Genomic DNA, 27931 nt, shown 5'->3' with positions numbered 1-27931 from the left:
CACTCCCTGTTGAATTTTTGATTCATTTTATATACAAGGCATGCAACAAAATGACCTGGAACACACACAAAATTATTTCTTCTTTTGTCCTTGGAATATCTAGGACACATATAAATTAGGCATGATCCAACTTGAAGCCACCTTGAGTTCAAGGCGAGCCATCTGGTTTGGCAGCTCAGCGAAGTTTTGAATTTATGGATGAGAATTTGCACCCAAATCATAATGCACTGCATAGCCTTTGCCCTTGGACAGATGAGTTTCAAACAGTCAATTTTCTCAAGGAATAGAAAGCACAGCCCCTTCACTATAAAAGGGTGGGCTCCCAGAAGCCATTTCAGTTGGAACCATGTAGATAATGCTGACAAAGCAGTGTAGGGAAATTGCAGGGAGATAAACACTCACCGGCCACTTTATTAGGTACACCTTGCTTGTGTGGTCTTCTGCTGCTGTAGCCCATTTGCTTCACGGTTTGAAGTGTTGTGCGTTCAGAGATGGTATTCTGCATACCTTGGTTGCAATGAGTGGTTATTTGAGTTACTGTTGCTTTCTATCATCTCAAACCTGCCCATTCTCCTCTGACATCAACAAGGCATTTTCCTCCACACAATTGCCACTCACTGGATATATTCTCTTTTTCAGACCATTTTCAGACCGGGGCTGTCGCTGAGCAACACAGAGTTTCAGCTCCCTCCAAAGATGTTCTATTGGATTTAGGTCTGGAGACTGGCTAGGCCACTCCAGAACCTTGATATGCTTCTTACGGAGCCACTCCTTGGTTATCCTGGCTGTGTGCTTCGGGTCGTTGTCATGTTGCAAGACCCAGCCACGACCCATCTTCAATGCTCTGACTCAGGGAAGGAGGTTGTTGTTCAAAATCTCACAATAAATGGCCCCATTCATCCTCTCCTTAATACAGTGCAGTCGTCCTGTCCCCTTTGCAGAAAAGCACCCCCAAAGCATGATGTTACCACCCCCATGCTTCACAGTAGGGATGGTGTTCTTGGGATGCAACTCATCCTTTTTCCTCCAAACACGACGAGTGAAGTTTAGACCAAAAAGTTCTACTTTGGTCTCATCTGACCACATGACTTTCTCCCATGCCTCCTCTGGATCATCCAGATGGTCATTTGCAAACTTCAGACGGGCCTGGACATGTGATGACTTGAGCAGGGGAACCTTCCGTGCAATGTAGGATTTGAGACCATGACGGCGTAGTGTTCTACCGACAGTGACCTTTGAAACGGTGGTCCCAGCTCTCTTCATGTCCTTGACAAGCTCTTCCCTTGTAGTTCTGGGCTGATTCCTCACCTTTCTTATCATCAGTGATACCCCATGAGGTGAGATCTTGCATGGAGCCCCAGTCCAAGGGAGACTGACAGTCATCTTTAGCCTCTTCCATTTTCTAACAATTGCTCCAACAGTTGACCTATTTTCACCAAGCTGCTTGGCAATCGCCCCGTAGCCCTTTCCAGCCTTGTGGAGGTCCACAATTTTGTCTCTGGTGTCTTTTGACAGCTTTTTAGTCTTGCCCATGGTAGTAGTTGGCATCTGACCGACTGTGGGGTGGACAGGTGTCTTTAAAGAGCTCAGACAGGTGCTACTAAGTTAGATTAATGAGTGGAGTAGAGGTGGACTTTTTAAAGGCACAGTAACAGGTCTTTGAGAGCCAGAATTCTTGCTGTTTCTTAGGTGTTCAAATACTTCTGTTCAGCAGTGCAAGACAAATAAATTCTTTAAAAATCATACAATGTGATTTCCTGAATTTTTTCTTTAATTCTGTCTCTCAGAGTGGGAATGCACCTACAATGTGAATTTCAGACCCCTCCATGATTTCTAAGTGGGAGAACTTGCAAAATCGCAGGGTGTTCAAATACTTCTGTTCCTCACTGTATATAATAATTTTATCGATCTACAGAGATAAAACTTTTGGTGCAGGGAGATCTGATTATGATTGCAGGCAAGGCTGATTTGGTATACCTGAGGCTTACAGCTTTTTCTAACATTCATATTATTTTAGCCGCTTGTTTCATATATTCTTCAGGAAGCTATAAATTACACAGATTAATGCAGCTCTGTATTCATGAATACAGCCTTAATTTTTTAACACAAGCAGTATGAGTACTTGAATCTGACCTGGTATCAGTGTCTTGTAGTCCGTGTACAGCCGAGCTCAAACTAGGAGGTGGAGAAGCAGCAAATGAAACCAATCTGTTGTGCTTAAGTGCTTGGAGCACACTGATGTCGCAGATTGCCCAGCTAGTCTCTCACACTGACCACAGATCCTCCTGTGGCCTTGGCTGCTGCTTTTGGCTGTGGACACTCTGGGAATTATTTACTTATACTGGAGTGCGCAAAATCTGATGCAACTCTGCATAGAAACCATTCAGCTTCCAAGCTTAATTGAACAAGCTGAGTTAGAAGTTGATTGGTTACTATGCACAGCGGCATAGTAAAGTTTCAGTACCAAAAGCAGTAACCCCCCCCCCCCCCCCGAGCTACACTCGGGATTACCATGCGGCGCTGCTCCGGCATCTGTTCACTTACCTTGTCCTTCGCTCCTGCGATGTCCCTCCTGCAGTGTCCCCGGCAATGTAATCCGGCGGATGCCGGCATCTGTCATCTGGGTTCCGTCCCCTGCGACGTCGGGACGTACGGGGGACGGAATGGCGGGAAATTTGAAAATGACAAAAAGTGACATTCACTAAATACACTAAAATCACATAGTATTACATTCCTGTATCAACCCATTTCACATACATTTTGTCCCGAGTGCTTTGTCCGGCGCCCTGCCTGCATTTTTACTGTTCTTTCTGCCTGGAAACTTAGAAAAGTCCATGGCGTCCAAAAAGTGTCCCTTTAGGTCAAAAGCGGTTTTAGACCGGCTAGAGAACAGCGATAGTAAATCAGAACCACTTGCAGAATTGAGTGATAATGATTCGTGGGGGAAATTCATCATCAGACACTGAAAACGATTTTGCGACTTTGCTCAGTGATGTGCGAATTTGCCTCTGTATTTCACATTTCAGTGTTTTTGGTTTGATTAGATTATTGAATTAAATTTATTATTATTATATTGTTAATTTTTATGATTATTTATTAAATTCTAATTAATGATTTCGTGTTTCAAATTTTATCCTACCCGGGATGTTTACTAGACTCTTGTTCGGACAGATTTCAGTGAGTTATTCCTAAAAATTACAGCCCTACAATAAACAAAATACATATTTCCATGCAAAAAAATGTACCGCTTTGAGCACAGAAATATGGACATAATAAGACCGCCAGGGAGGTTAAAGTGGTAGTAAACTTCGGAATTAAAAAAAAAAATCCCTTGCAAGGCAACAGCATAATGTGCTAGTATGCACCGCATACTAGCATATAATGAAATACCTTAGAATGAAGCCCTCCAGCGGTGAGTTGTCCCTGCTGGCAGGGCTTCTATCTTCACCCAGTCTTCCTTCTGGGTTGAATGGATGAGCCGCAGTGACATCAGTCCTGTGCCCATGTACGCAGGAGTCACAGGCCAGGCCATGGCACAGCACTTCATGTGGAAACTACATGGCTATGCCGTTCCTTCACAGCCCATGCACCGGGGATGTAACCAGCTGCTGAAAGAGCAAATATCTCCTAAACAGTGCACATTTAGGAGATAATAATTTTGTCTACAGGTAACCTTTATTATAAACTTACCTATAGGTAAAAATCACAAAGCGGACTTTACTACCACTTTCAGTAAACACACTAAGAACAGAACTTGACCAGTAAAACTGACAGATGAAAAATATTGATGTAGGTACAATAATTAGCTATGCCATTTGTTTCATTTTTGTTGGGGAAGCACAGCAGTTCATTGAAGTTGAAATAAATAAATCACTACCAATACCTAAATATTCAATACTCAATCCCCTTAAAGCATAATCTCCACCTCCACCCTTGGAGATGCAAACAATATTAAAGTAAATATGCCAAATAAATAATCAAATAAATCATCAATCAATAATAAATATACAATCCCCCTACACTAAATCACAAACAATTGTTTGAATTTATTATATTTGTGATTTTGGGTAGGGGGATTGTATATTTATGACTGATTGATGATTTATTTGATTATTTATTTGGCATATTTACTTTAAAAAAAGTTCATTGAAGTTGGCCTAAGTTTAGAATCCAAGTCAATGGCATCAAATATTTTACTATGCTTGACATCGGTTAATATACAGATTTGATTTTTTGACGGCAGCTTCTATAGGTAACACACTGATCATGTTGTCCTTTATATATTTTTCAGGGCTTTTCAACTGCACCAAGTTCACCGTCTGTAAATTCACGTTCTCTTGCTCTGGGGGCATCATTGTCACTTAGCAATATTTCTGGCATTGGTACTAGAGCAGAGGTGAAGAAACGTAGAGCACCTCCACCTCCAAAGCCAGCACCTCAAATTAATGCTGCTGTAAAAACTCCAGAAGACAAGATAACAGATCCGGTAAGCTATTACTTAAAATGTATGTTGTATTTATTTTAAAGTGGTTGTGAAGGCTCAAGGTTTTTTACCTTCATGCATTCTATGCATAAAGGTAAACATCTTCTGTTTACAGCAGTGCCCCCAGCCCCCTCATTACTTACCCGAGCCTCATCGCGATCCAGCGATGTGAACAACAGCCTTGGCTATGTGTGTGAATGGACAAACGGAGCAGCGAGTGCCCCCATAGCAAGCTGTTTGCTGTGGGGGCACCCGACAGGAGGGAGGGGGCAGTAGAGCCTGTGGGGGACCCGAGAAGAGGAGGATCTGGGCTGCTCTGTGCAAAACCACTGCACACAGCAGGTAAGTATAGCATGTTTGTTATTTAAAAAAAAATAAATAAAAATAACCTTTAGAATTGCTTTAAATACATTTCCATACAAAATAGTAATTATATTGAATCACATTTTCCAATGTAATTTTGTGGCAACGAGCCATTTAGCCACAAGCATTTTTGTAGGGTAAAACTAGGGTTGCCAGTATCTATACTGCAACAATGGTGTATTGGTCTGATTATTGCCCTTAAAAAACATTCTTTTCATTTTCTGTTGCTCATTGCATTTGTAATTATCAGAGCCTGGGTCAAGTTGCTGATTTATTATTCTGCCAAATGCACTTAGCTCTGCCTGGAATTTTTAATGTGTGTTTTTCCATGTTCACGTAACTTACTCTTAAGCCCTACGGGTTCATCTGAGACTGATAGAGTTTATTGGCTCCTAACTAAACCTGTTCTATATTCTTTGTGTGCTATTATTTATTTGTATATTGTACAAATTAAAATGCTGTCTCCTATGAGACAAGGCAAATTAATCTGAAAAAAGTGTATCTGTCAGGGATCCGGGTATGACCAGAGATGTGTGAACTGACACAGGGAAACAGCAAGCTTCTGGAACACAGGCGTAGTCAGGCTGGAAAGGTGGAATGGTCAGGCAGGCCGTAAGGTACTGTCAGGCACCGCCCGGCGGGATCTCTAGTGACCCACAGAACAGGATTCCCCAGGGCATGGAGTCTATGCCCCAGTCTGCCTTTTCACCAGAGCCCCTGATGGTGGGGATGGACTTGGCGCAGGACTGAGACCAGGTCGCGGCCCCTGAGTGCACCCAACTGTGGTAGAGGGGTCCACTGAGGGTATGTACCGGGGGAAAACCTGATGTGAAGGGGCTGGCAGGTTCGGACAGTAGTGACTGGATCCGTGCGGGATGGATGGATGACAGTATGGAGTGTAGCGTTGTCAGACAAGCGGGGTCGGTAATGGTGGAGGCAGATCAGTACAAAGCAGCAGGCAAAGAGTAAACAGGTCACAAGCCAAGGTACAGCAACAGGAGGAGTCAGCAGAAGTCAGGATCAGGCAGGGTCGGCAACAAATCGGATAGGCAGAGGAACAGGAACACAGGATACAAGGTACAGGGGCTCATGGGAAACAACACCAAGGCACTGATCACAGGCCTGGTCCTGCTTAAATACACCTCCTGCAATCAGCCTCAGGTGATGGCCTGATTGCAGGAGTGAGATTCTGGCTGCTGAGAGCACCCGCTGGCCAGCCTTGGTACTGCAGCCCACAAGGCAGGTTGGTACTGCAGCCCACAAGGCAGGTGAGTCCCACCACCGTTGGTGAGTCCATTCCTGACAGTATCTGATTGAACTGCAGAATATTTTAAAGTTGTGCAAATTAAGAAGGTTAATGTCTTGCTTCTCACTTTTTACACATTGCAAAATAATTAGGAATAACTTAAACTAGTGGTGTTACACTATTTTTTCCACCTGATTTATTTCTGAAACAGGTCTCTCTGCTTAGTCATTGTGGCAGACACCACTCCCAACAGTTTCCTTCACCATTATAATTCCCTGGTTAAATTCCCCGGAATATCTTGGTTCAATTCAGCTATCAACAGGAATATGCATGTTGAGACTAATAGTAAGGAGGAGGTGCTCTCCATCACGAGGGAAACAATAGAAAACAAAATTTTTGAACCAGTCCATTTGCTTCCTTCCCATAACATCTAATACTGTCTAAAGCTGCCCTCAAACACATTGCCAGCTTTGGTCTGAACAGCTTTGTGTTCATATACACTTCCTTTTCAAATGATAATCTAATGCCCATCATGTTTCCACAGACACTGCCGTCTGAGGCTAATTGGGGGAATAACAATCACACGGGTTAGGAAACCTTCCCCAATTGCTAATGGTTTTCCACTGATAAACTGGTTTTCTAAATTATCTGTCTGTAATACAGTCCCCAACCCTTCTGCATCAGCTAAGAACAAATAGTTGCTTGATGCGTGGTAACATGTTTAGGCATAGTCCAATACACTTATTCCAAAGATGCTCAAAACTCACCCAAGAACCATCCAACGAACGATAGTGCAAACGTTTGTGCCAATAACAGCCAATATAAACACCCGCTCCATAGTAGTTCATAGTAGCATCAGCCAATTCTTATACTGCCACACAGATGAAGACGATTCCTTGATAGGAAGGGTATTCAGGAATAGCACATATATGCAAACCAAGTTTTGTTCCTTACAATTTAGGGGTCCATGCTTGTGATTGTAAGTAAATGCAGCATGCCAGATGGTGCTGTGTACAGACAGATAATATCCTCCCTCAGGGGTGGTGGTGTAAGCTGTCACGGATCCACGGTCGCCGCCACCAACAGGCGACAATCGCACGACCGCGACTAACAGTAATACGTCACGCCCACAGCGTCAGACCCCAGACCTTCTCTCCAAACTCGTGACCGAAGGACCGGCCGATCTAAAACCGCGGTGTGACGCGCGTAACAGGGCCACATTCAGCTGCACCCAGCACAGCGATTGCCCAGCTAATGGACTACGATCGGTGCCTGCAGCCTAAATGCGCTTGTTACTGGGTCGGGTTAATTACGCAACTAACCCTCTACTGCCACCACCACTTTTGTCGGAGACTGGGAAACTCCCGTTATCAAATATACACTATAATGATTGAAATATTGATCTATATAGCACGGCCCGCGGACCTGTTATACAGAGATATAACAAACAGTAGCATCTCTTCAAAGGCAGGAATTTGTGAATTGCAAGTAAGCGCTTAGAAACAGTTTAACACCTTCAGAAAGAAAGATTACTAAAAGGGGTCAAAACAGGTGCAAGACAATATTTACAAAGAGATGTCACAAAAATATATATATATGTATATATAGACACAGCAAAGAGATAATTAGGAAGAAGATTACAGGGTTAAGTTACTTGCCCATATGCCTGGGTTTACAGATCCAAGTTATAGAGCAGGGTGAGTTCTTGATCTCCTTTTGTTACGATGTTGCTGGGAGATCTCTGTGTGTGTGTGCTCTAACTCACTTGTCTGTCTTAAAAGTCCCTCTCAAAAGGGGGGGGCTCTGACTACACGTTTTGGGAGTGGTCAGTGGGAAACTCTGAGTTAACTATAGCTTCATAATACATGACATGAAACATACAGTTGACCTGAGGAATGTGCAATTACTCTGGTCAGTTTGATAATGTGTGGGCTTATGCAGTTTTGGGTCAATGCTTCCCAGCCCTCTGAGAAATGCTGCCTTATCAGACATAGGTGAGAAAGGTGACAGTTCCCCCAGACTGCTGGTGCCAACTCAAGATGTCTTAACCTGGTTGACCCACACCATCTGTCAGGAGATAACATTTGCCTCACAGGACTGGAAAGGGGGGATGTGAGGAGTGAGCGAGGAATACCTCAAATAACCTCAAATAACAGAACGGAACAAGAAAAAAAAGGTTGAAGGAGAACTCCGCTCCGACTCTGATGAGCAGGTTTGCTACATAAGCAGTCTCAGGGCTGGAGCCACATGCAAGTAACACACCAGAAGTCACTCACAAGGCCACTGATAGACATTAGGAAGTGAGCCACTGGTTGGGAAAGCAAGGAGGCTTGGAACACAAACAGGCTGTTGTTGCCACGATAATGCGTTTCGTGCATTCATGCTTTTTCAAGTCCTCCATATAAATTGTGCATATTTTTAGTTGCTATCAATGTACTAGATGTAATCTGACAGGAGAAAACATAAAGATGAAATTATGTTCGGTCCTATGAAATCTCAGGTAGACTTTTGATAGGACAATATTAAGTATTTTCCCAAGACTGTCCACAGTCCAGGCCTGCTCCATCTGGAAGCATCCCAATCATACCTACCTCCCATAGGACATTATATCTAATTGCCCTAACTTTACGTTTACAACTTAGAAGAAAGATATAAATCACTCCCTCCATTTTCATGTGGAGATATTGCTTCTTCTGTAAAGTAGTTTAGACATGTTGGGTCCTATTCACACAGGAAGAAAGGAGGGATTTTGAGATTGATAAATTAATTGGCTGCTCTACAGGTCTGTGGGAGGGTGATCCGTCTTTCAGTTTATCCCTAAACCATCTTATGATGTAATGAACATAATAACAAGGTTTCTATGTAAAAGCAGCTGATGTTATGTTAACCAGTGGCAGACTTTGGGTGTTCCACACACACCCCAAAAAGTGTCATCATTGCACACAGGGCATGTGTAGAATGTCCAGTCCTTCTGCCCTGCTGCCAGGACCCCCCCTGTCCCAGTACACCAATTCAGCTCTGATTAATCACAGCTGCATTGCTGAGTACTTAGAGAAGGTCCAGGTAACTGGAGCTGTATAAAAAAGCAGTCTGAGAATGTTTCTTAACAACATTTCCCAGCCACCAATACAGAAACATACGAGGAAACATTATTACATTTTGTATCTTTCTGTTTATTTATCTACAAATCAAAGGGATCAAATTTGTTCTGAAGATGAAGTCAGCTGAAGCAACCTGACAAGTAAAAAAAAGTTTTTGTTTTTTTTTTATTAAATGCTCCTCTGTTTAACCCCTTATTAACCTTTAGTTTACTCTAATCTGCCTTTATTTATTTATTTATTTATTTCAGGTACTTATATAGCGCCGTCAATTTGCGCAGTGCTTTACATATATATTGTACATTCACATCAGTCCCTAACCCTCAAGGGGCGTACAATCTAAGGTCCCTAACTCACATTCATACATACACATACTGGAGACAATTTTTTAGACAGGAGCCAATAAGCCTACCAGCATGTCTTTGGAGCCTTAATTACCTCCTTATTCTCCTTCTCCAGTTATAATTTTCCTACTTTATTTTTGTTTCTATTTTATTAATAATATTTACATTTTTCTTGTTTTGTTTTTTTTTTTGTTTTAATATTTTTACTCCATATATTTACACGTATTGGAAAAAAGCACAAAATTGAAAAAAGAAACTTTGCAATGCTTTATATTCGAATCATAATTTTAGTGTCTTTTTAAAAGGACAAATTACAGAATAAAATGCACACTTTTTATATGCAGTAAACACTACTTATATATATATTTATATAAGAAAAGGTGCATTTTGTTTAGCTTTGCTACATTTAATTGTATAAGGATTGAAAAAAAAAATATTTTAGCAAAACAATATTCCACTTGACCTCCAGAGGATTTACCCCCCTTAATGACCACGCCTCTTTTTGCTACTCGGCGCTGCACTAATTCAACTGATAATTGCGCGGTCATGCAATGCTGCATCCAAACGAAATTTACGTCTTTTTTTCACACAAATAGAGCTTTCTTTCGGTGGTATTTGATCACCTGTGCGCTTTTTATTTTTCATGCTATAAACAAAAAATGGCCAAAAATTTTGAAGAAAAACAATATTTTTTACTTTCAGCTCTAAAAAATGTATAGTAAACTCAAAGTTGGTTATAAATTTAGACCAAAATGTATTCTGCTCCATGTTTTTGGTAAAAAAAAATCCCAATAAGTGTATATTGATTGCTTTGTGTGGAAGTTATAGCGTCTACAAACTATGGTATAGATACTGCAATTTACGCCATTTTTTTGCTATACAGCACTGCGGTAGTTTAACGGACAATTGCGCAGTCATGCAATATGGTACATAAATGAAATTTACATCCTTTGTTTTCCCACAAATTGAGCTTTCTTTTGGTGGTATTTGATCACCTGTGCGGTTTTTATTTTTTGCGCTATAAAAAAAAAGGCTGACAATTTTGAGGAAAAAAAACAATATTTTGGACTTTTTGCTATAAACATGTCCAGTAAAAAAAAATTTAAAAATCGAATTTAGTCATAAATTTCTACCAAAATGCATTCTGCAACATGTCTTTGCCAAAAAAAAAACCCCAATACGTGTAAATTAATTGGTTTACGTGAAAGTTATAGCGTTTACAAATGGCGGGAAAGATACTGGGATTTTTACTTTTTTATACTAATAATGGCGGCGATCAGCGACTTATGGCGGCGATCAGTGACTTATGGGGGACTGCGGCGGACATTTTGATATTGGGGGGTACTGACTTGGGGTCACTGACATCCCCAGTGACACCAATACAGTGATCAGTGCAAAAAAAAAAACACTGACACTGTACTTATGGCACTTGGGAGGAAGGGGTTCAGTTTATTTTTCAGGGAAAAGGTTAACTGTGTGAGGGGAGTGTTTTTTTCTAGGAGGCGGGGGTGTGTACTGCAGGGAACACCGCTGATCGGGAGAGAGAAACTCTTCTATCCCGATCAGCGTATCCTGGAGCTGTCAGGGAACTGACAGAAAGCACAGCTACTGCAGCTGTGCTCTCTGTCAGCGATTGCCGCCGATTGCTGGGACCTAGCCGGTAACGACTGACAGCCGCGGCTGTGATCGGCGGGACAGGTAGGGCTGCGGCGCACCTCGCCCCCTACCTGTTTACAAAACGCACGTTTTAAAACGTGCATTTGCCCAGCCATGCCGCCCTGCCGCCGTATTTATACAGTGGCTGGGCGGCATGTGGTTAAAAAGCCTCATTTGTACTTAAAATATATATATATATATATATACACATATACACACACACATATATATATATATATATATATATATATATATATATATATATATATGTTTTACCTTGTTATCTTAAGCAATGACAAACTTATCACCGAATAAACAGGTACATATCAGAAATATAAAAATTGTCTGGTCCATAGGTGGTGAACAGGTGTGAGAGGCGAAGTGGTTAATCCACAGGATTGATGCTCTTGTGATAGGGGATGTAGTGAGACTGTTCAGCAGTGTATTGGAGAAGAGCCTCTGCTTCTTTTAATGATTTACAAGTAGAGACAGTTTAGATATCTTATATTGATGTCCAAGGGAGATTCTCTTGGTATGTCTAGCTGGAAGACTGCCCCAGTATAGACTGAGAACAGACTGTCAGAATTATATCTCCACTGCATTTCAGCAGCAAGAGCTGTAGTCCATAGCCTTCCTAGCTAAGTTTTGGACAATTCATCTGGCTTCTACCACACCACTACATAACTAAGTGGCCTGAAAATGATAATAACAAAAAGGATATAAACTCAGTTGACATCAGTTTGGTCTTAATTTAAAGAGTGATGCTGAAAAGACACTTTCTACATTGATGTTCTAACATGTACCGCTCAGTTTACACCACCCCCCTCTGCCAATCCCTTCACTGGCTTCCGATTGCGCAACGGATCAAATTCAAAATCCTAACACTGACATACAAAGTCGTCCACCATACTGCCCCGAACTACATCACTGACCTAATATCCAAGTACCACCCAACACACACACTCCGCTCCTCACAAGACCTCCTTCTCTCTAGTTCCCTGGTCTCCTCCTCCCATGCCCCCCTCCAGGACTTCTCCAGGGTGTCACCCATCCTCTGGAACTCCCTGCCCCAACCCATCAGATTATCACCTACTCTCCTCTCCTTTAGGCGCACCCTGAAAACCCACCTCTGAAGCCTACCCCACCCCCCTGCTAACTTGCCGACCTCCTCCACTCTTCCTACCACTCCATCCCCCACAGCTATCTCCTCCTGTGCCACCATCCCCTCCCTCCTAGATTGTAAGCTCGAAAGAGCAGGGCCCTCGATCCCCTCATGTTTTGCATTGTATTGTATTGTATTGTATTGTTGTTGTTCTGTCCCCCATTGTAATGTACAGCGCTGAGCGAACTATTGGCGCTTTATAAATACTGTATAATAATAATAATGTACACGGTATGCCCTAAAGCAATATTAAACTAAAAAGCAAACCTTTATTATATTGCAGCTTATCTATTTATAGATGTAATGGCTGCATTAGTTTTTTTTTTTTTAGGCTCTCTTTTATTTTCACCTGGTGATCTGGTCAGTATGTCTGTTACTTTTAAAAAGAACAAGCTGTTGCGCAGTTGTATCAGTTACAGGGATGGGATAAACTTTTTACCACTGACAGGGGTGCTTATAGTCATTGGCTTTTATTTATTTATGTAAAACTTTTCTCCCAAAAGGAAAAACACTGTTTGCTGTAACTGCCTATAAAGTATTAACCGGGGTTTGGCTTAAATTTTTTAAATCTGGTATATTTAACACTACCTTCCCCCCAGACTAACAATGCTGCTGTCAGCTGTGACCTCTGTCCTATGGAGGTGTGTTACTGGCCAGACCACAAGGTGAAAATAGAGGGGGGGGGGGGGGGTAGAGAAAACTGATGCAGCCACTACATCTAATGATTGGTAAGCTGCAATACAGTTGCAAGAAAAAGGGGTTCACATACTTTTTCTTGCAAATGTATATTACATTTTTGGTTTTGCATTTCATACCTCTTTAAATGCCTATTAAAACTTCATGTCTGGAAGGGAGCACCATTTTTCTTTTCTTATCTCATCATAAAATGACATCCATTAATTCTAGTGTAACAATGTTAATCTGACCATGAATATAAAACCAATATTTTTCTAAAAATAAAAACATGTATAATCCACAAATGGAGCATGTGCTTCATGGGTAAAGTTCCACTGCTGCATTAGTATATAGCAAAGTGTTATTGTCTCACAGTTTAGGAAACACAAAGTAACACATTTTAGCAGACAAAGCCATACTTTGAATTCCAGAACTTCCAGGTTGAATAACATTTTGTTCCTCAGAGAACTGAGGAATGTAAACGTTTGCATAAATAGTTAAGCTGGTTTATTTTTCTTTTTTTAAATGTATTCATATTTTTATTTAAGTGACTGAAATTTCATCTGATTAAAATATGTTTTATACACGCATTTACATTATTATAACACATAGTAAGTGCTAGAATAAAGTAACAAAATACACCTTTATTAATGAACTATCCATAACCTTGAAGTAGTAGTTAGTATTGTTTTCCATTCGTAAACGCTGATCATTTTAGAACAACGCAAATTAGTTTCAGATTGTTTACTTTTTCTGTAGGCATTGTTAGCAAAGGGTTTTTTGTCAATATTTTGGTGCGTTTATTCTGCCAGCAATTTTTTTGATGGTAAGCTTTAACCATTTCAATACCGGGCAATGTTACCCCCTTCCTGCCCAGGCCATTTTTCACGTTTCAGCGCTCTCACACTTTGAATGACAATTGCGCGGTCATACAACATTGTACCCAAACTAAAATTTTATCATTTTCTTCACACAACTAGAGCTTTCTTTTGGTGGTATTTAATCACCGCTGGGGTTTTTGTTTTTTGCTAAATTAACAAAAAAAGACCAAAAATTTTGAAAAAAAAACACATTTTTCTTTGTTTCTGTTATAAAAGTTTACAAGTAAATAATTGTTCTTCATAAATTTAGGCCGAGATGTATTCTGCTACATGTCTTTGGTGAAAATAACCCAAATTAGGATGTATTATTTAGTTTGTAGGAAAGTTATAGAGTTCACAAACTATGGTATAGATCTGAATATTGATCAATCCTGAAGTACTGACGGCCAATCTAATTTCTTGAGGTCCAAGAATGTCAGAATAGTACAGATATCCCCCAAATGTCAGGACAGTACAGATATCCCCCAAATGACCCCTTTTTGCAGAGTAGACAGTCCGACGTACTTCATAAGAGGCATGGCGAGTTTTTTGAAGTTGTATTTTTTTTGTCATAATTTTTCGGAAAATGAAAAAAATTAAAAAATCTATTTTCACTATTTTTTTTTTACATGCTGTCACCAGTGCAGTACAGCGTCATCATATAACTGGCATGGTTGTGAACAGGGACACTGACTGGTGACAGTATGAAAAAAAAAAATATATATTTTTTTTATTATTATTTTTAATTTTTTATTACATTTTTTTAATTTTTTTTTAAGATTTCTTTTTAAGATTTTACTATGACCAAAGTAGTACAATGTTACCATAGTAACATTGTACTACTTTGGGGAAGTGATCAGTATTTCTTTTTTTTTTTTACACAATTTGCTTATAGCAAAGAATTACTTTGCTATAAGCAAGCATTTACCTGAATGACATCGATTCATTCAGCATTTATTTTTTTTTTTTTTAGTTTGTGCTTAGCTGTGATTTGGTCACAGCTAATCACATGACATGTGCATGTGATTAGCTGTGACCATTCACAGCTAGGCACTAGTATACAATGGATGGCAGGAATGAAGCCATCCATTGTATACAACTGTAATGTGACCTGCTGTGATTGGTCACAGCAGGTCACATGGTACCTGCAACGGGGGCCGGTACTCAGATCTGTCATCGCACCCGGAATACAGCAGCACATTTGAAGCCGCCAAACGGCCATTGCCCGGGCGGCTAATGGTTAAGCATAACTCAAATCTTCAAAACTTCCTTTAAGAGGAATTCCAGGTATGAGTATTGTATGCATAGTTACATTCTTCTAGCTTGGGGCAATGTAACTACGCATATACCATACCTGGCTGATGTCCCTAGAAGCTGGAAATCAATTATAGATTTTATAATCTCTGATTGGATGAGGGGGAAAGGCAGGGCAGTGATGTCAGGGTTGATCCCAAGTTAAAGGTTACATACAGAAGAGGTTGTACTTTGGTGTACAAATCTAGATGGTAGACCAGTGAGAGTTTGCAACCTGAGAAACAAATTCTCTCCTACTTATTCTCTATTTGCTGGTCTTTCATTTGCTGTTCACTCCATTATCTGTACTGGCAGATATGAAAATTGCAAGATCTAATAATTACAGATTGTAATCATTATAAATTAATTTTACTTAGACCTTAGATTAAAAGAGAACACTTTGAAACAATCTGAAACATACTGTATATATTCAATGAAATTCAATTAGAGCTCCATTTGCAGCAAGAATATTTGATTCACTTTTTTAAAAATCAGTAGCTTTTTGATTAGTGTTCTTCCACTCATGCATCATTTGGACATTCAATTATGAATTATATTTCTGATATGTTCCATTGGAAATAATTGAGATGATCCAATAGGTCATTGTATGTAAAGTTATGTTCAAAATAATAGCAGTGTGTTGAAAAAAGTGAATAAAGCTGAAAATCCTTTTAATAGCTTTTATTTCCATCCACACAAATGCATTGGGAACACGACACATTCTATTCCAAATCACAACATGAAGAAAAATAGATCAAATTTGTGTTGTTCCTCTAAAATAATTGAAGAAAAGTGAATATTAGATGGTTCAAAAAAAATCGCAGTGTTTGTATTCTTCTTTACAAACTCCAACATTCACTATATAAACTGAGAAATGTTTGAAGATTTTGCTTTCCTTTGAATGACTTCATGAATATTTGGTTGTAGTCACACTGTTTCTGAGAACTGCTGTACATCTGTGTTTCATGGAGTCACCCAACTTCTGGCCCCTGTGATCAGGTATTCCAGCCCAGGATGATTGGACCACATTCCACAGTTCTTCTCTATTTCTTGGTTTTGCCTCAGAAACGGCATTTTTGATGTCACCCCACAAGTTTTCTATTGGATTAGGATCTGGGGATTGGGCTGGCCACTCCATAACGTCCAATCTTGTTGGTCTGGAACCAAGATGTCGCACGTTTACTGGTGTGTTTGGTGTCGTTGTCTTGTTGGAACACCCATTTCAAGGGCATTTCCTCTTCAGCATAAGGCAGCATGACCTCTTCAAGTATTCTGATGTATTCAAACTGATCCATGATCCCTGGTATGCGATAAATAGGCCCAACACCGTAGTATGAGAAACATCCCCATATCATGATGCTTGCACCACCATGCTTCACTGTCTTCACAGTGTACTGTGGCTTGAATTCAGTGTTTGGGGGGTCGTCTGACAAACTGTCTCTGCCCACTAGACCCAAAAAGAACAATCTTACTTTCATCAGTCCACAAAATGTTGCGCCATTTCTCTTTAGGCCAGTCAATGTGCTCTTTGCCAAATTGTAACCTCTTCAGCACATGTCTTTTTTCCAACAGTGGGACTTTGCGGGGACTTCTTGCAGATAGCTTGGCTTCATATAGGCGTCTTCTAATTGTAACAGTCCTCACAGGGAACTTTACACCTTCTTTCATCTTCCTGGAGCGGATTGTTGGCTGAGTCCGCGCCATTTTGGCTATTCTTCTATCCATTCGAATGGTAGTTTTTCACTTTCTTCCAGGTCTTTCAGGTTTTGGTTGCCATTTTAAAGCATTTGCGATCATTTTAGCTGAGCAGCCGATCATTTTCTTCACTTCTTTATATGTTTTCCCCTCTCCAATCAACTTTTTAATCAAGGTACGCTGTTCTTCTGAACAATGTCTGGAACGACCCATTTTCCTCAGAATTTCAGAGAGAAATGCACTGTAACCAGCATGTACAACATTTGCTGCCTTCCTTCCTTAAATAAGGGCAATAATTGCCACCTGTTTTTCAAAGAATGAATGACCTCACTAATAGAACTCCACACTGCTATTATTTTGAACACGCCCCTTTAAATTAGTGATTCAATTACACAGAATCAGCAGCATGCATGTCATGACTGTTGGGTCTGTTGGATTTCTATTACTCTACTACACCTGCTAGGAAATTATTTCCCATGTAGAAATATAATTTCTACCAAAAACAGTGATTGATCCGGTTAGTGATGTCTGACTGCTATTATTTTGAACACAACTGTATATACAACACTTGTCTAGATATGGCTTTGAGTTTGGATATATCTTGCTGGATGGGTGAAAACATTATTTACCACTCTCTTGGTATGTTCTCTGGTTCTAGTGTCTTAAGCTAAAATTTCCCCACAAATTATTAGTTCTGAAGTAAATAATGTATATCTTTTTAAAAAGCATAAACAGGTGAGCCATTTCTGCTGCACTTATCTAAGAATGGTTTCATAATAAAGTTTGACAAAGCCCAAGAAGAACTCATTGCTGCTCCTACTTTTTTGCCACTCTCATGTCAGCTCACTTGTTCCTTACATCAGGTTTAATGTCAAGAGCTCTTTACTGCATTGGAACACCTTTTCATCCTACCTGAAAAGGTATGTAAAATACACTTGGAATGGACAAATGGAGCTTTTGCTTAATGAATTCACATTTGTAGTCTTGAAAGTTCAAGATATTTGGAATGACCTTGAGCTTAAAGCAAGGAGAGTGAAAAAAGGTAACTCATGTTGATGAATAAACATAATGATAGGCAAAAGCAAAAAATTTGATTTTCACATTACATAGTTTGGTTGAAAAAAGACAAAAGTCCATCCAGTTCAACAACAATAAAAAAAAAAAGTTATAATCCTATACCCACAGTTGATCCAGAGGAAGGCAAAAAAAAACTAGCAAAGCATGATCCAATTTGCTCCTGCAAGGGAAACAAATTCCTTTCTGATCCCCCGAGAGGCAGTCGGATATTCCCTGGATCAACTTGACCTATAAACGTTAGTATCCAGTTATATTCTGTGTATATAAGAAATAATCCAGGCCTTTTATGAAGCAATCCACTGAGCTGACCAGAACCAACTCTTGAGGGAGTCTATTCCACATTTTCACAGCTCTCACTGTGAAGAAACCTTTCCGTGTTTGGAGATTAAATTTCTTTTCCTCCAGACGTAGTACTTTGAATGATTTTCAAAGTAAACCTTTCACAAATCAGAGCAATTCAATGAAAACATGTGTAAAAAGAGTAAGGAGATCAAGAGATATGGGCAGATAAAAATATATGCAACCTTGACTTTCCCTATAAATGATGATCGTGACCCATGCCAAACCATATTATTGGTCATTAAGGCCATTCTTATTATGAAAGGACCAACAGAGAGGCTTAGAAGGTGAAAGGTATAAAAGCCAAGGTCATCTTCTATTGTTAATTGTTCTATGTTTGTTGCCTCTCTACCAGGCCCTGCCATGGAATCACTGGAACTCTGTGCATGAGGACTGAACATATCTGAAATTTTAGCACATTTCTGAGCATCACATTCCAAAGACTCTTTATATCTCTCCCTGATTTTTTCTGCTCCTCCATTTTGTTTTTTTGGAGAGGTTACTGCACATAATTACTGCTCACTAATTGGTTGCTAGAGGTTACTGCACATAATTACTGCTCACTAATTGGTTGCTAGAGGTTACTGCACATAATTACTGCTCACTAATTGGTTACTAGAAGATATTGTACATTATTACCGCTCACTGACTTGTTCTTAGAGGGGGGGTGAGATTAGTGGCAGTGCTGGGTGGGCAAGCATATGAGCTTTCAGTTGCCAGTATTTCTGCATCTACGTATGGACTTTATATGTGGTTTTTCACAGAAAGTAACCTTTGCTTGTCCTTTTTTAAATCTGAGGTGCAGCTTGAATTGTTCAGGATTGTGATTGGCTGTCCGTAAAATAGGACACAATTACATAAAAGCTAGTGGGCAGAGTATGGGGCAGGTAAAGGACATAATGCAGAAAGTGAAACAGAAGGGGAAAGGGAGACAAAATAGTAGGAAAACCATTGATATATACGGAAAGGAGAGCAAGACCAAAACTGGATAAAAGATCTAATTGTTGATAAAAAAGCCATATAAAAAGAGCCAACATGCTTTGGGGGCAACACAACTCCCCCTTCATCAGGGCAGCAAGAATACGCAAAAATCATAGGCATAATGATGAAAAATGATGTAGGTGGAAAGATGAAAATTGGTAGGAAAGAGGAGTATCTATTTCTGTTTGTTAAGCTTTATTATACACTGTTCGCAGGCTGTTAAAGGACATCATTTTTTATGTTGTTTAACAATAGTGAAGCTCAGGGGCGGACTGAGAAATCATGGGGCCCCCGGGCAATAGGGGATCATGGGGCCCCTGTGTCCTTGCCCAAACTAAAAAAAGCCTATGAAAAAGGTACCAGGGGCATCTCAGGGGGCCCCCTACTGACCCCGGGCCCTTGGGCAGTGCCCAAGTTCCCAAATGGTCAGTCCGCCCCTGGTGAAGCTAAACTTCCCAGGATCTGCAAGGAAGATTTTAACTAAAACAAATCAGAGGAGCACATTTATTATTCCGTAAAGTAGCACCTAGTGGTTTAATTACAAAATGAAAACAGCATTTCTTCCTTTTTCCAGCTTGACAGACTTCTGCTTCAGTGCATAGAGTGTAATGCCCTTTGCATTTTGCACTTATCAGGAGTAGGGAGCTATGAGCTATGGATTTTACTTTTCCACAACCACACCAACATTTTATCTTTAACAGATGAGTGAGTTGTCAACATTTCTTTTCTACACAAATATTTTGTGCACCAAATTCTTCCTTCAAGTAGTTTAAGCTTTGGTTTCTTTGCCTAAAATATCTGTTAAAAATGATGTTTTATTGCCATCAATCTGTTAAAGCAGACCGGAAACATCAAATACCCTACCAAAACAGCATTCCCTAACACTAGGCAGCACATGGAGCACATTGATCAAATTGTTGTCCGTGTGCCTAATAAACCTTAGAACCGGGGCCGTCCTTGACCTTGCTCCTACTCGGAGATATGGCATGCCACTCGCAATCCCACAGTTTAATGTGCTTGCATCTTTATTGGCCTTTAGAGTACCTGCATTTAGGTCTGAATCCAGTTCACTTGAGATTCAGTGAATCGATTAGCTAAACTGTATTTTTTGCAATACAGAAGTGCTTATAATTTTTAGTTCTTAACCAATTCAATACCGTGCAATTTTACCCCTTCCTGCCCAGGCCAGTTTTCAGGTTTCAGCGCTCTCATACTTTGAATGACAATTGCGCGGTCATACAACATTGTACCCAAACTAAAATGTTATCATTTTCTTCACACAACTAGAGATTTCTTTTGGTGGTATTTAATCACCGCTGGGGTTTTTATTTTTTGCTAAATTAACAAAAAAAGACCGAAAATTTTGAAAAAAAACACGTTTTTCTTTGTTTCTGTTATAAAAGTTTGCAACTAAATAATTGTTCTTCATAAATTTAGGCCGAGATGTATTCTGCTACATGTCTTTGGTGAAAATAACCCAAATTAGGATGTACTGACAGCCAATCTAATTTCTTGAGGTCCAAGAATGTCAGAACAGTACAGATATCCCCCAAATGTCAGGACAGTACAGATATCCCCCAAATGTCAGAACAGTACAGATATCCCCCAAATGTCAGGACAGTACAGATATCCCCCAAATGTCAGGACAGTACAGATATCCCCCAAATGTCAGGACAGTACAGATATCCCCCAAATGACCCCTTTTTGTGAAGTAGACAGTCCGACGTACTTCATAAGAGGCATGGCGAGTTTTTTGAAGTTGTATTTTTTTTGTCATAATTTTTCGGAAAATGAAAAAATTAAAAAAATTAGTTTCACTATTTTTTTTTTACATATTGTCACCAATTCAGTACAGCGTCATCATATAACTGGCATGGCAGTGATCAGGGACACTGACTGGTGACAGTATGAAAAAAATATATATATATATTTTTTTTTTATTTTGTTTTCTTTTTTTTTAAGATTTGTTTTTCATATTTCACTATGACCAAAGTAGTACAATGTTACCATAGTAACATTGTACTACTTTGGGGAAGTGATCAGTATTTTTTTTTTTTTTTTTACACAATTTGCTTATAGCAAAGAATTACTTTGCTATAAGCAAGCATTTACCTGAATGACATCAATTCATTCAGGGTTTTTTTTTTTTTTGGCCACAGCTAATCACATGACATGTGCATGTGATTAGCTGTGACCATTCACAGCTAGGCACTAGTATACAATGGATGGCATGAATGAAGCCATCCATTGTATACAACTGTCATGTGACCTTCTGTGATTGGTCACAGCAGGTCACATGGTACCGGCAACGGGGGCCGATACTCAGATCTGTCATCGGCCGTGTCCGAGGTACACGGCCGGTGACAGATCGCACCGCTGCGCGGTTCTGCAGGAGCGCGATCTGAGCCTGTGCGGGAGGACGCCATATGGCGTCCACCTGGAACGCTGATGACATCTGCCGGCCACCATTCGGCCATAGGGCGGGTGGCAAATGGTTAAGGGAACTTTTCATTCTTCAAAATGTCTGACTAAACACCTGAAGGAAAATGTCAGTGAAACCTGGGCATTGGTCAGATATCATGAATCCACCCTTTAAATGTTAACAGGGGAGACGTTGCTAAGCACAAGATATAGCAGATACACATCCAGTATAATTAACAGGTTGCATTGTCTTTCTTTATGCCATGTTCACATAGATTGCAGCATCAACTTTTGACTTATGGGAAGCAAAGCAAATTGCTTTTTTTTATCTGTAGGGAAGAACGTCAATTCCTTATTAGCGGGGCTTCCTTTAAAAGATAACGTGTTTGTTTGGGACATTTTACTGCTACTGTTGCTAACAGGAAAATCCTGAACGAGAGCGACAAGTTTATATTTGTAGTGACGCATGAGAAAAGACAGCTTTTCAAGGTCAGGGGGTTCTTAATTATTTTTTCCTTTTTTAAAGCAAACCGCCAAACATTAAAGAAACAGTTGCACTTTGTCTGTTTCGGCTCTGTGTGTGTATAAATATTTGTGAATGAAAGCGTGCTATAAGATACTGTATATTTCTTGTTGCTCATGACATTCAACTTTCAGGCTCCTTGTACACGGGGCGTTAGTAACATTAGCTGTGCAAAGTCTTGTTAAAAATGCAAGTTTTGTATCAATGTTTAGCTGTGTTTTTTAGGATGTTTTTGCTAAAAAAAAGTCCAAAAACGCCAGTTTGCTGTGATTGACCGCTTTTTGCCACATTTTGTTAGCGTTAGAGCGTATTTACAGCTAAAAAACTCATCTAGAAACCCACTATTTTTGGGGTTTTTTCCAGCCAAAAAACGCCTCTGCCAAAAAACACTGATTACAGTCTATGTGTGCATGGCAGGGCCGCTGATGAGGGGGTACCACCTGGCCTCCTGTAGGGGACCCGACCTTATCACTTTAACTACCTGCCGACCGCAGATAGCCGAATAACGGCTGCACTGCGGCCGGCCAGTTCTGGGTGGACGTCATATGACGTCCCCCCAGAACGCGCTCTCCTGCGCGCCCCAGGGGGCGCGCACCCGGCGATCTCCGTGATCGCTGTGTCCTACGGACACAGCTGATCACGAGATGTAGTAAAAGGCCGATCATACCGGCCTTTTACCACGTGATCAGCGGTGTCCAATGACACGCTGATCACAGGGAAATGCAAGTGCCGGTTCTCGGCTGCACTTTCCTCACGCTGTCAGATCGTGAGGAAAGTACTGCCGAGAACCGGCAGTTGTCAGAGCGGGGATCGGCACCGATCATCAGGGCACTGATGATCAGTGCCCTGATGATCGGTGCCCAGCAGTGAGACCCGCAGGTTCCGCCCAGCAGTGCGCCCACTAGCTCCGCCCACCCGTGCCCAGCAGTGCCCCCACCCGTGCCCAGCAGTGCCCCCACCTGTGCCCAGCAGTGCACCCACCTGTGCCCAGCAGTGCACCCACCTGTGCCACTCTGCAGTGCCACCTACCTGTGCCCAGAAGTGCCACCTACCTGTGCCCAGAAGTGCCACCTACATGTGCCCAGCAGTGCCACCCACCTGTGCCCACCCACCTGTGCCCACCAGTGCCACCCACCTGTGCCCACCAGTGCCACCCACCTGTGCCCACCCACCAGTGCAGCCCAGCAGTGCTGCCAGTCAGTGCCACCAGTCAGTGCCCAGGGGTTGTGCCAGTCAGTGCCGCCAGTCAGTGCCCAGCAGTGATGCCAGTCAGTGCCGTCTATCAGTACCCATAATCAGTGTCACCTATCAGTGCCGCCTATCAGTGCTGCATATCAGTGCCGCCTATCCGTGACCCCTAATTAGTGCTGTCTATCAGTGCCGCCTATCCGTGCCACCTCATTAGTACTGCCTATCAGTGCCCTTTAGTGCTGCCTATCAGTGCCCATCAGTGCTGCCTAACAGTGCCCATCAGTGCTGCCTCATCAACGCACATCAGTGAAGGAGAAAAAATACCTGTTTGAAAAATTTTATAAAAGAAACAAATAAACTTTTTTTTTTTTTTCAAATTTTTTGCACTTTTTTTTTTATAGCGCAAAAAGTAAAGCGCCCAGTGGCGATTAAATACCACCAAAAGAAAGCTCTATTTGTGAGAAAAAAATGATCAAAATTTCATATGGGTACAATGTTGCATGACCGCGCAATTGTCAATCAAAGTGCGGCAGCGCTGAAAGCTGAAAATTGGCCTGGTAAGGAAGGGGGTATAAGTGCCTGGTAGGCAAGTGGTTAACAGGGAGATCCAACCAGCAGCAGCTTCCAACCTCATAATGTAGTACACATGTGCATAAATAATGTAAACATCTATTGTTCCCCTGTGGCTCCCAAGTAATAAATCATATTCCCTGGGCTGGGGGGCGGCCCATCAGTTCCTCCAGAGGGGCCCAGGAGACTGTAAGATAGAGGGACTTTTTTTTCTTTTTCGGCACAGACAGATTCACACAGCAGCCAGTGTGGCATTTCCTGATAAATGAGCAGCTCACAATCCCTGCTGATGGCGGAGTGATATAATCATCTTCCTTGCCTGCTGAGAAGAGGGGGGCTCTGGCTGAGAGGAAATCATCAGCACGGCAGGACTGTGGCAGGCTCAGGGCAGACTGAGAGCTAGCTAATAGGAGCAGGAGGAAGTCTTATTTCAGACTGCCCCCCACCTGTCCCCCCTCCTGTCCCGCTGTGCCCCACCTGTCCTGCTGCCCCCTTCCTGTCCCGCTGTGCCCCACCTGTCCCTCCGCCCCTTCCTGTCCCGCTGTGCCCCACCTGTCCCTCCGCCCCTTCCTGTCCCGCTATGCCCCACCTGTCCCTCCGCCCCCTTCCTTTCCCTCTGTGCCCCACCTGTTCTGCTGCTCCCTTCCTGCCCCGCTGTGCCCCACCTGTCCCATCGTTTTCTTCCTGTCCTGCTACCCCCTTCCTGTCCTGGTGTGCCCCACCTGTCCCACTGCCCCTTTCCTGTTCCGTCTCCTGTCCCACTGTGCCTCACTTGTCCCCCCTCCTTTCCTGCTGTGCCCCACTGCCCTCCACCTGTTCCCCCTCCTGTCCCACCACCCCCTTCCTGTCCCACTGTGCCCCACCTGTCCCACCGCCCCCTTTCCTGTCCCACCTCCTGTCCCACTGTGCCCCACCTGTCCCCCCTCCTCTCCCACTGTGCCCCACCTGTCCCACTGCCTCTTTCCTGTCCCCCTTCCTGTCCCACTGTCACCTCTCCTGTCCTGCTGTCCCCTCTCCTGTCCCATTGTCCCCCCTCCTGTTCCATTGTCCCCTCTCCTGTCCCGCTATGCCCTACTTGTTCCTCTGCCCCCTCACCTGTCCCACTGCAGTGTGATGTGGGTGGCAGCATGACAGGAGGGGGGCAGTGTCACTCTAATCACATACACCTAAGGAATGACCAATCCTCCCATATCTCACCTATTCTGCAGCAGCTCCTCCAGATGGTGTTGGTGTAGAGGATCTGGTGCCAGGAGGGGTAATGTTTCCCAGACAGGAAAAGATCTCCAGCTGCAGTAAAGAGCGGGAGTAAGGCTCCTCCACCCTGATCTTGTTCTCTTCTTCCTTTTCCTCCATGGGGCCACCCACTGGCAGCCCCTGGCTTCACCCACCCCACACAGCTGGGCACAACCACCATTCCTGACAACACAGGAGTCTGCCTGACAGTGTCCCCGTGCACTCCCTGCACACACCTGGGATTGGTCCACCACTCCACCCTCCTCTGCATCCTGGCAGATCCACTCTGATAGCAGTACAGCTAACGCGTTTCGAAGGACGTACCTTCTTGAGCTCTGAGGAAGAAGGTACGTCCTTCGAAACGCGTCAGATAACTGAGTGTCTACCCCCATGATGGGATTCGCGCTGGCCTCTTGTTTCTGAAGTCCCTTGGAGGACTTAAATGCCTGTTTTTATTTGTTGTTTGTGAGTACCATTCTTTTACTAATACATTTTGGTTACTGAGGTAATGCGCAAGGTTGGTGCGCTTCTTGTTGTTTTTTTCACTTTGCAGCTTTGATATATGTATGGTTATTCCATATTAATATATAACACTTGAAGACAAAGCTGCATTTTGTTTTGAATCGGGAACAGGGGTTTAGTCGAGGGTGGGGTCAAAGGGGGCCCGTCAGTGTGGCAGTACAGGGCCCCATGATGTCTAACAGCGGCCCTGGTGCATGGACACATAGGATAACATGTTGGAGAGTTTACTGGCTATAGAAAAAACATCAAAAGCCAAAAACAGCCGCTGTAAAAGCATCAAGTGTGCATGAGGACTCAAATGGCATGTAGTACAGGTTTAAAAATTAAATAAGTCATAGCGAACTGAGAAGTTTTACTATAGTTTTATAGGTACAAAATAAGAGCAGATACTGGGAATTACAGCATATCCAGCATATTCAAGTGTCACTGTAGTGTGCTTCCTATACAGTATTATGGATAGCTAGATGGTTGCAATGGGAAATTCCTTTTCCTTTTATGCCAGTTTTCATACATCAGCCCTAAATGTTTGAGACTGCTTTTTTGTAAGGGTTGCAGATTCGTGAGCATTTCTTACAACTTGAGTCACCTAAATAGTTTGGTCAATAATGATTATATATAAACTAGAATACACTTTGGTTTTGGTTTATAGCAGAGTGTGGTATTACAATGGTTTTAACTAAAATTTGGGGATGAGCTGGAAAATCTATATTTATCATCAAATCCTTACAATCCCAACAAGTCTATAGAGGTCAATTTTGCTGCCCTCTCTTTTTAAAAATGCTACCTGCCCATCTTGCTTCATTACTTAGAGTCCCTAACCTGGCACAAGTATATACAGGTGAAACTCAAAAAATTAGAATATTGTGCAAAAGTTCATTTGTTTCAGTAATGCAACTTAAAAGGTGAAACTAACATATGAGATAGACTCATTACATGCAAAGCAAGATAGTTCAAGCCGTGATTTGTCATAATTGTGATGATTATGGCTTACAGCTCATGAAAACCCCAAATCCGCAATCTCAGAAAATTAGAATATTGTGAAAAGGTGCAATATTCTCGGCTCAAAGTGTCCCACTCTAATCAGATCATTAAGCCATAACACCTGCAAAGGGTTCCTGAGCCTTTAAATGGTCTCTCAGTCTGGTTCAGTAGGAATCACAATCATGGGAAAGACTGCTGACCTGACACCATCACTGACACCCTCCATAAGGTGGGAAAGCCTCAAAAGGTAATTGCAAAAGAAGTTGGATGTTCCCAAAGTGCTGTATCAAAGCACATTAATAGAAAGTTATGTGGAAGGGAAAAGTGTGGAAGAAAAAGGTGCACAAGCAGCAAGGATGACCGCAGCCTGGAGAGGATTGTCAGGAAAAGGCCATTCAAAAGTGTTGGAGACTTTCACAAAGAGTGGACTGAGGCTGGAGTCAGTGCATCAAGAGCCACCACACACCGACAGATCCTGGACATGGGCTTCAAATGTCGTATTGCTCTTGTCAAGCCGCTCCTGAACAACAAACGACAGAAGCATCTTACCTGGGCTAAAGAAAAACAGACCTGGTGTGTTGCTCAGTGGTCCAAAGTCCTCTTTTCTGATGAGAGCAACTTTTGCATCTCATTTGGAAACCAAGGACCCAGAGTATGGAGGAAGAATGGAGAGGCACAAGGACCTAGAGTATGGAGGAAGAATGGAGAGGCACAAGGACCCCGAGTATGGAGGAAGAAAGGAGAGGCACACACTGCAAGATGCTTGAAGTCCAGTGTGAAGTTTCCACAGTCTGTGTTGATTTGGGGAGCCATGTCATCTGCTGGTGTTGGTCCACTGTGCTTCATTAAGTCCAGGGTCAATGCAGCCGTCTACCAGGAGATTTTGGAGCACTTCATGCTTCCTTCCTCAGACGAGCTTTATGGGGATGCTGACTTCATTTTCCAGCAGGACTTGGCACCTGCCCACACTGCCAAAAAGCACCAAAACCTGGTTCAATGACCGTGGGATTACTGTGCTTGATTGGCCAGCAAACTCGCCTGACCTGAACCCCATAGAGAATCTATGGGGCATTGCCAAGAGAAAGATGAGAGACATGAGACCGAACAATGTAGAAGAGCTGAAGGCCGCTATTGAAGCATCCTGGTCTTCCATAACACCTCAGCAGTGCCACAGGCTGATAGCTTCCATGTCCCGCCGCATTGAGGCAGTAATTGCTG

At 42.1% G+C, this 27931-nt stretch overlaps 1 protein-coding gene across 1 annotated transcript in view; it reads left to right on the top strand.

Moving 5' to 3' along the window:
- COBL (cordon-bleu WH2 repeat protein) overlaps positions 1-27931 on the top strand; it is a 570333-nt gene that overhangs the window by 331385 nt on the left and 211017 nt on the right. The window contains 1 exon segment of the mRNA XM_089654939.1: positions 4292-4486. Within this exon segment, the coding sequence (XP_089511065.1) occupies positions 4292-4486 (195 nt within the window).

The sequence above is a fragment of the Staurois parvus genome, unplaced genomic scaffold, assembly GCF_062004578.1.
Source record: "Staurois parvus isolate SC_StPar_1 unplaced genomic scaffold, SC_StPar_1.0 ptg000814l, whole genome shotgun sequence".
NCBI classification, from domain to species: Eukaryota; Metazoa; Chordata; class Amphibia; order Anura; family Ranidae; genus Staurois; species Staurois parvus.
This window is presented reverse-complemented; position numbering and strand designations above follow the sequence as displayed.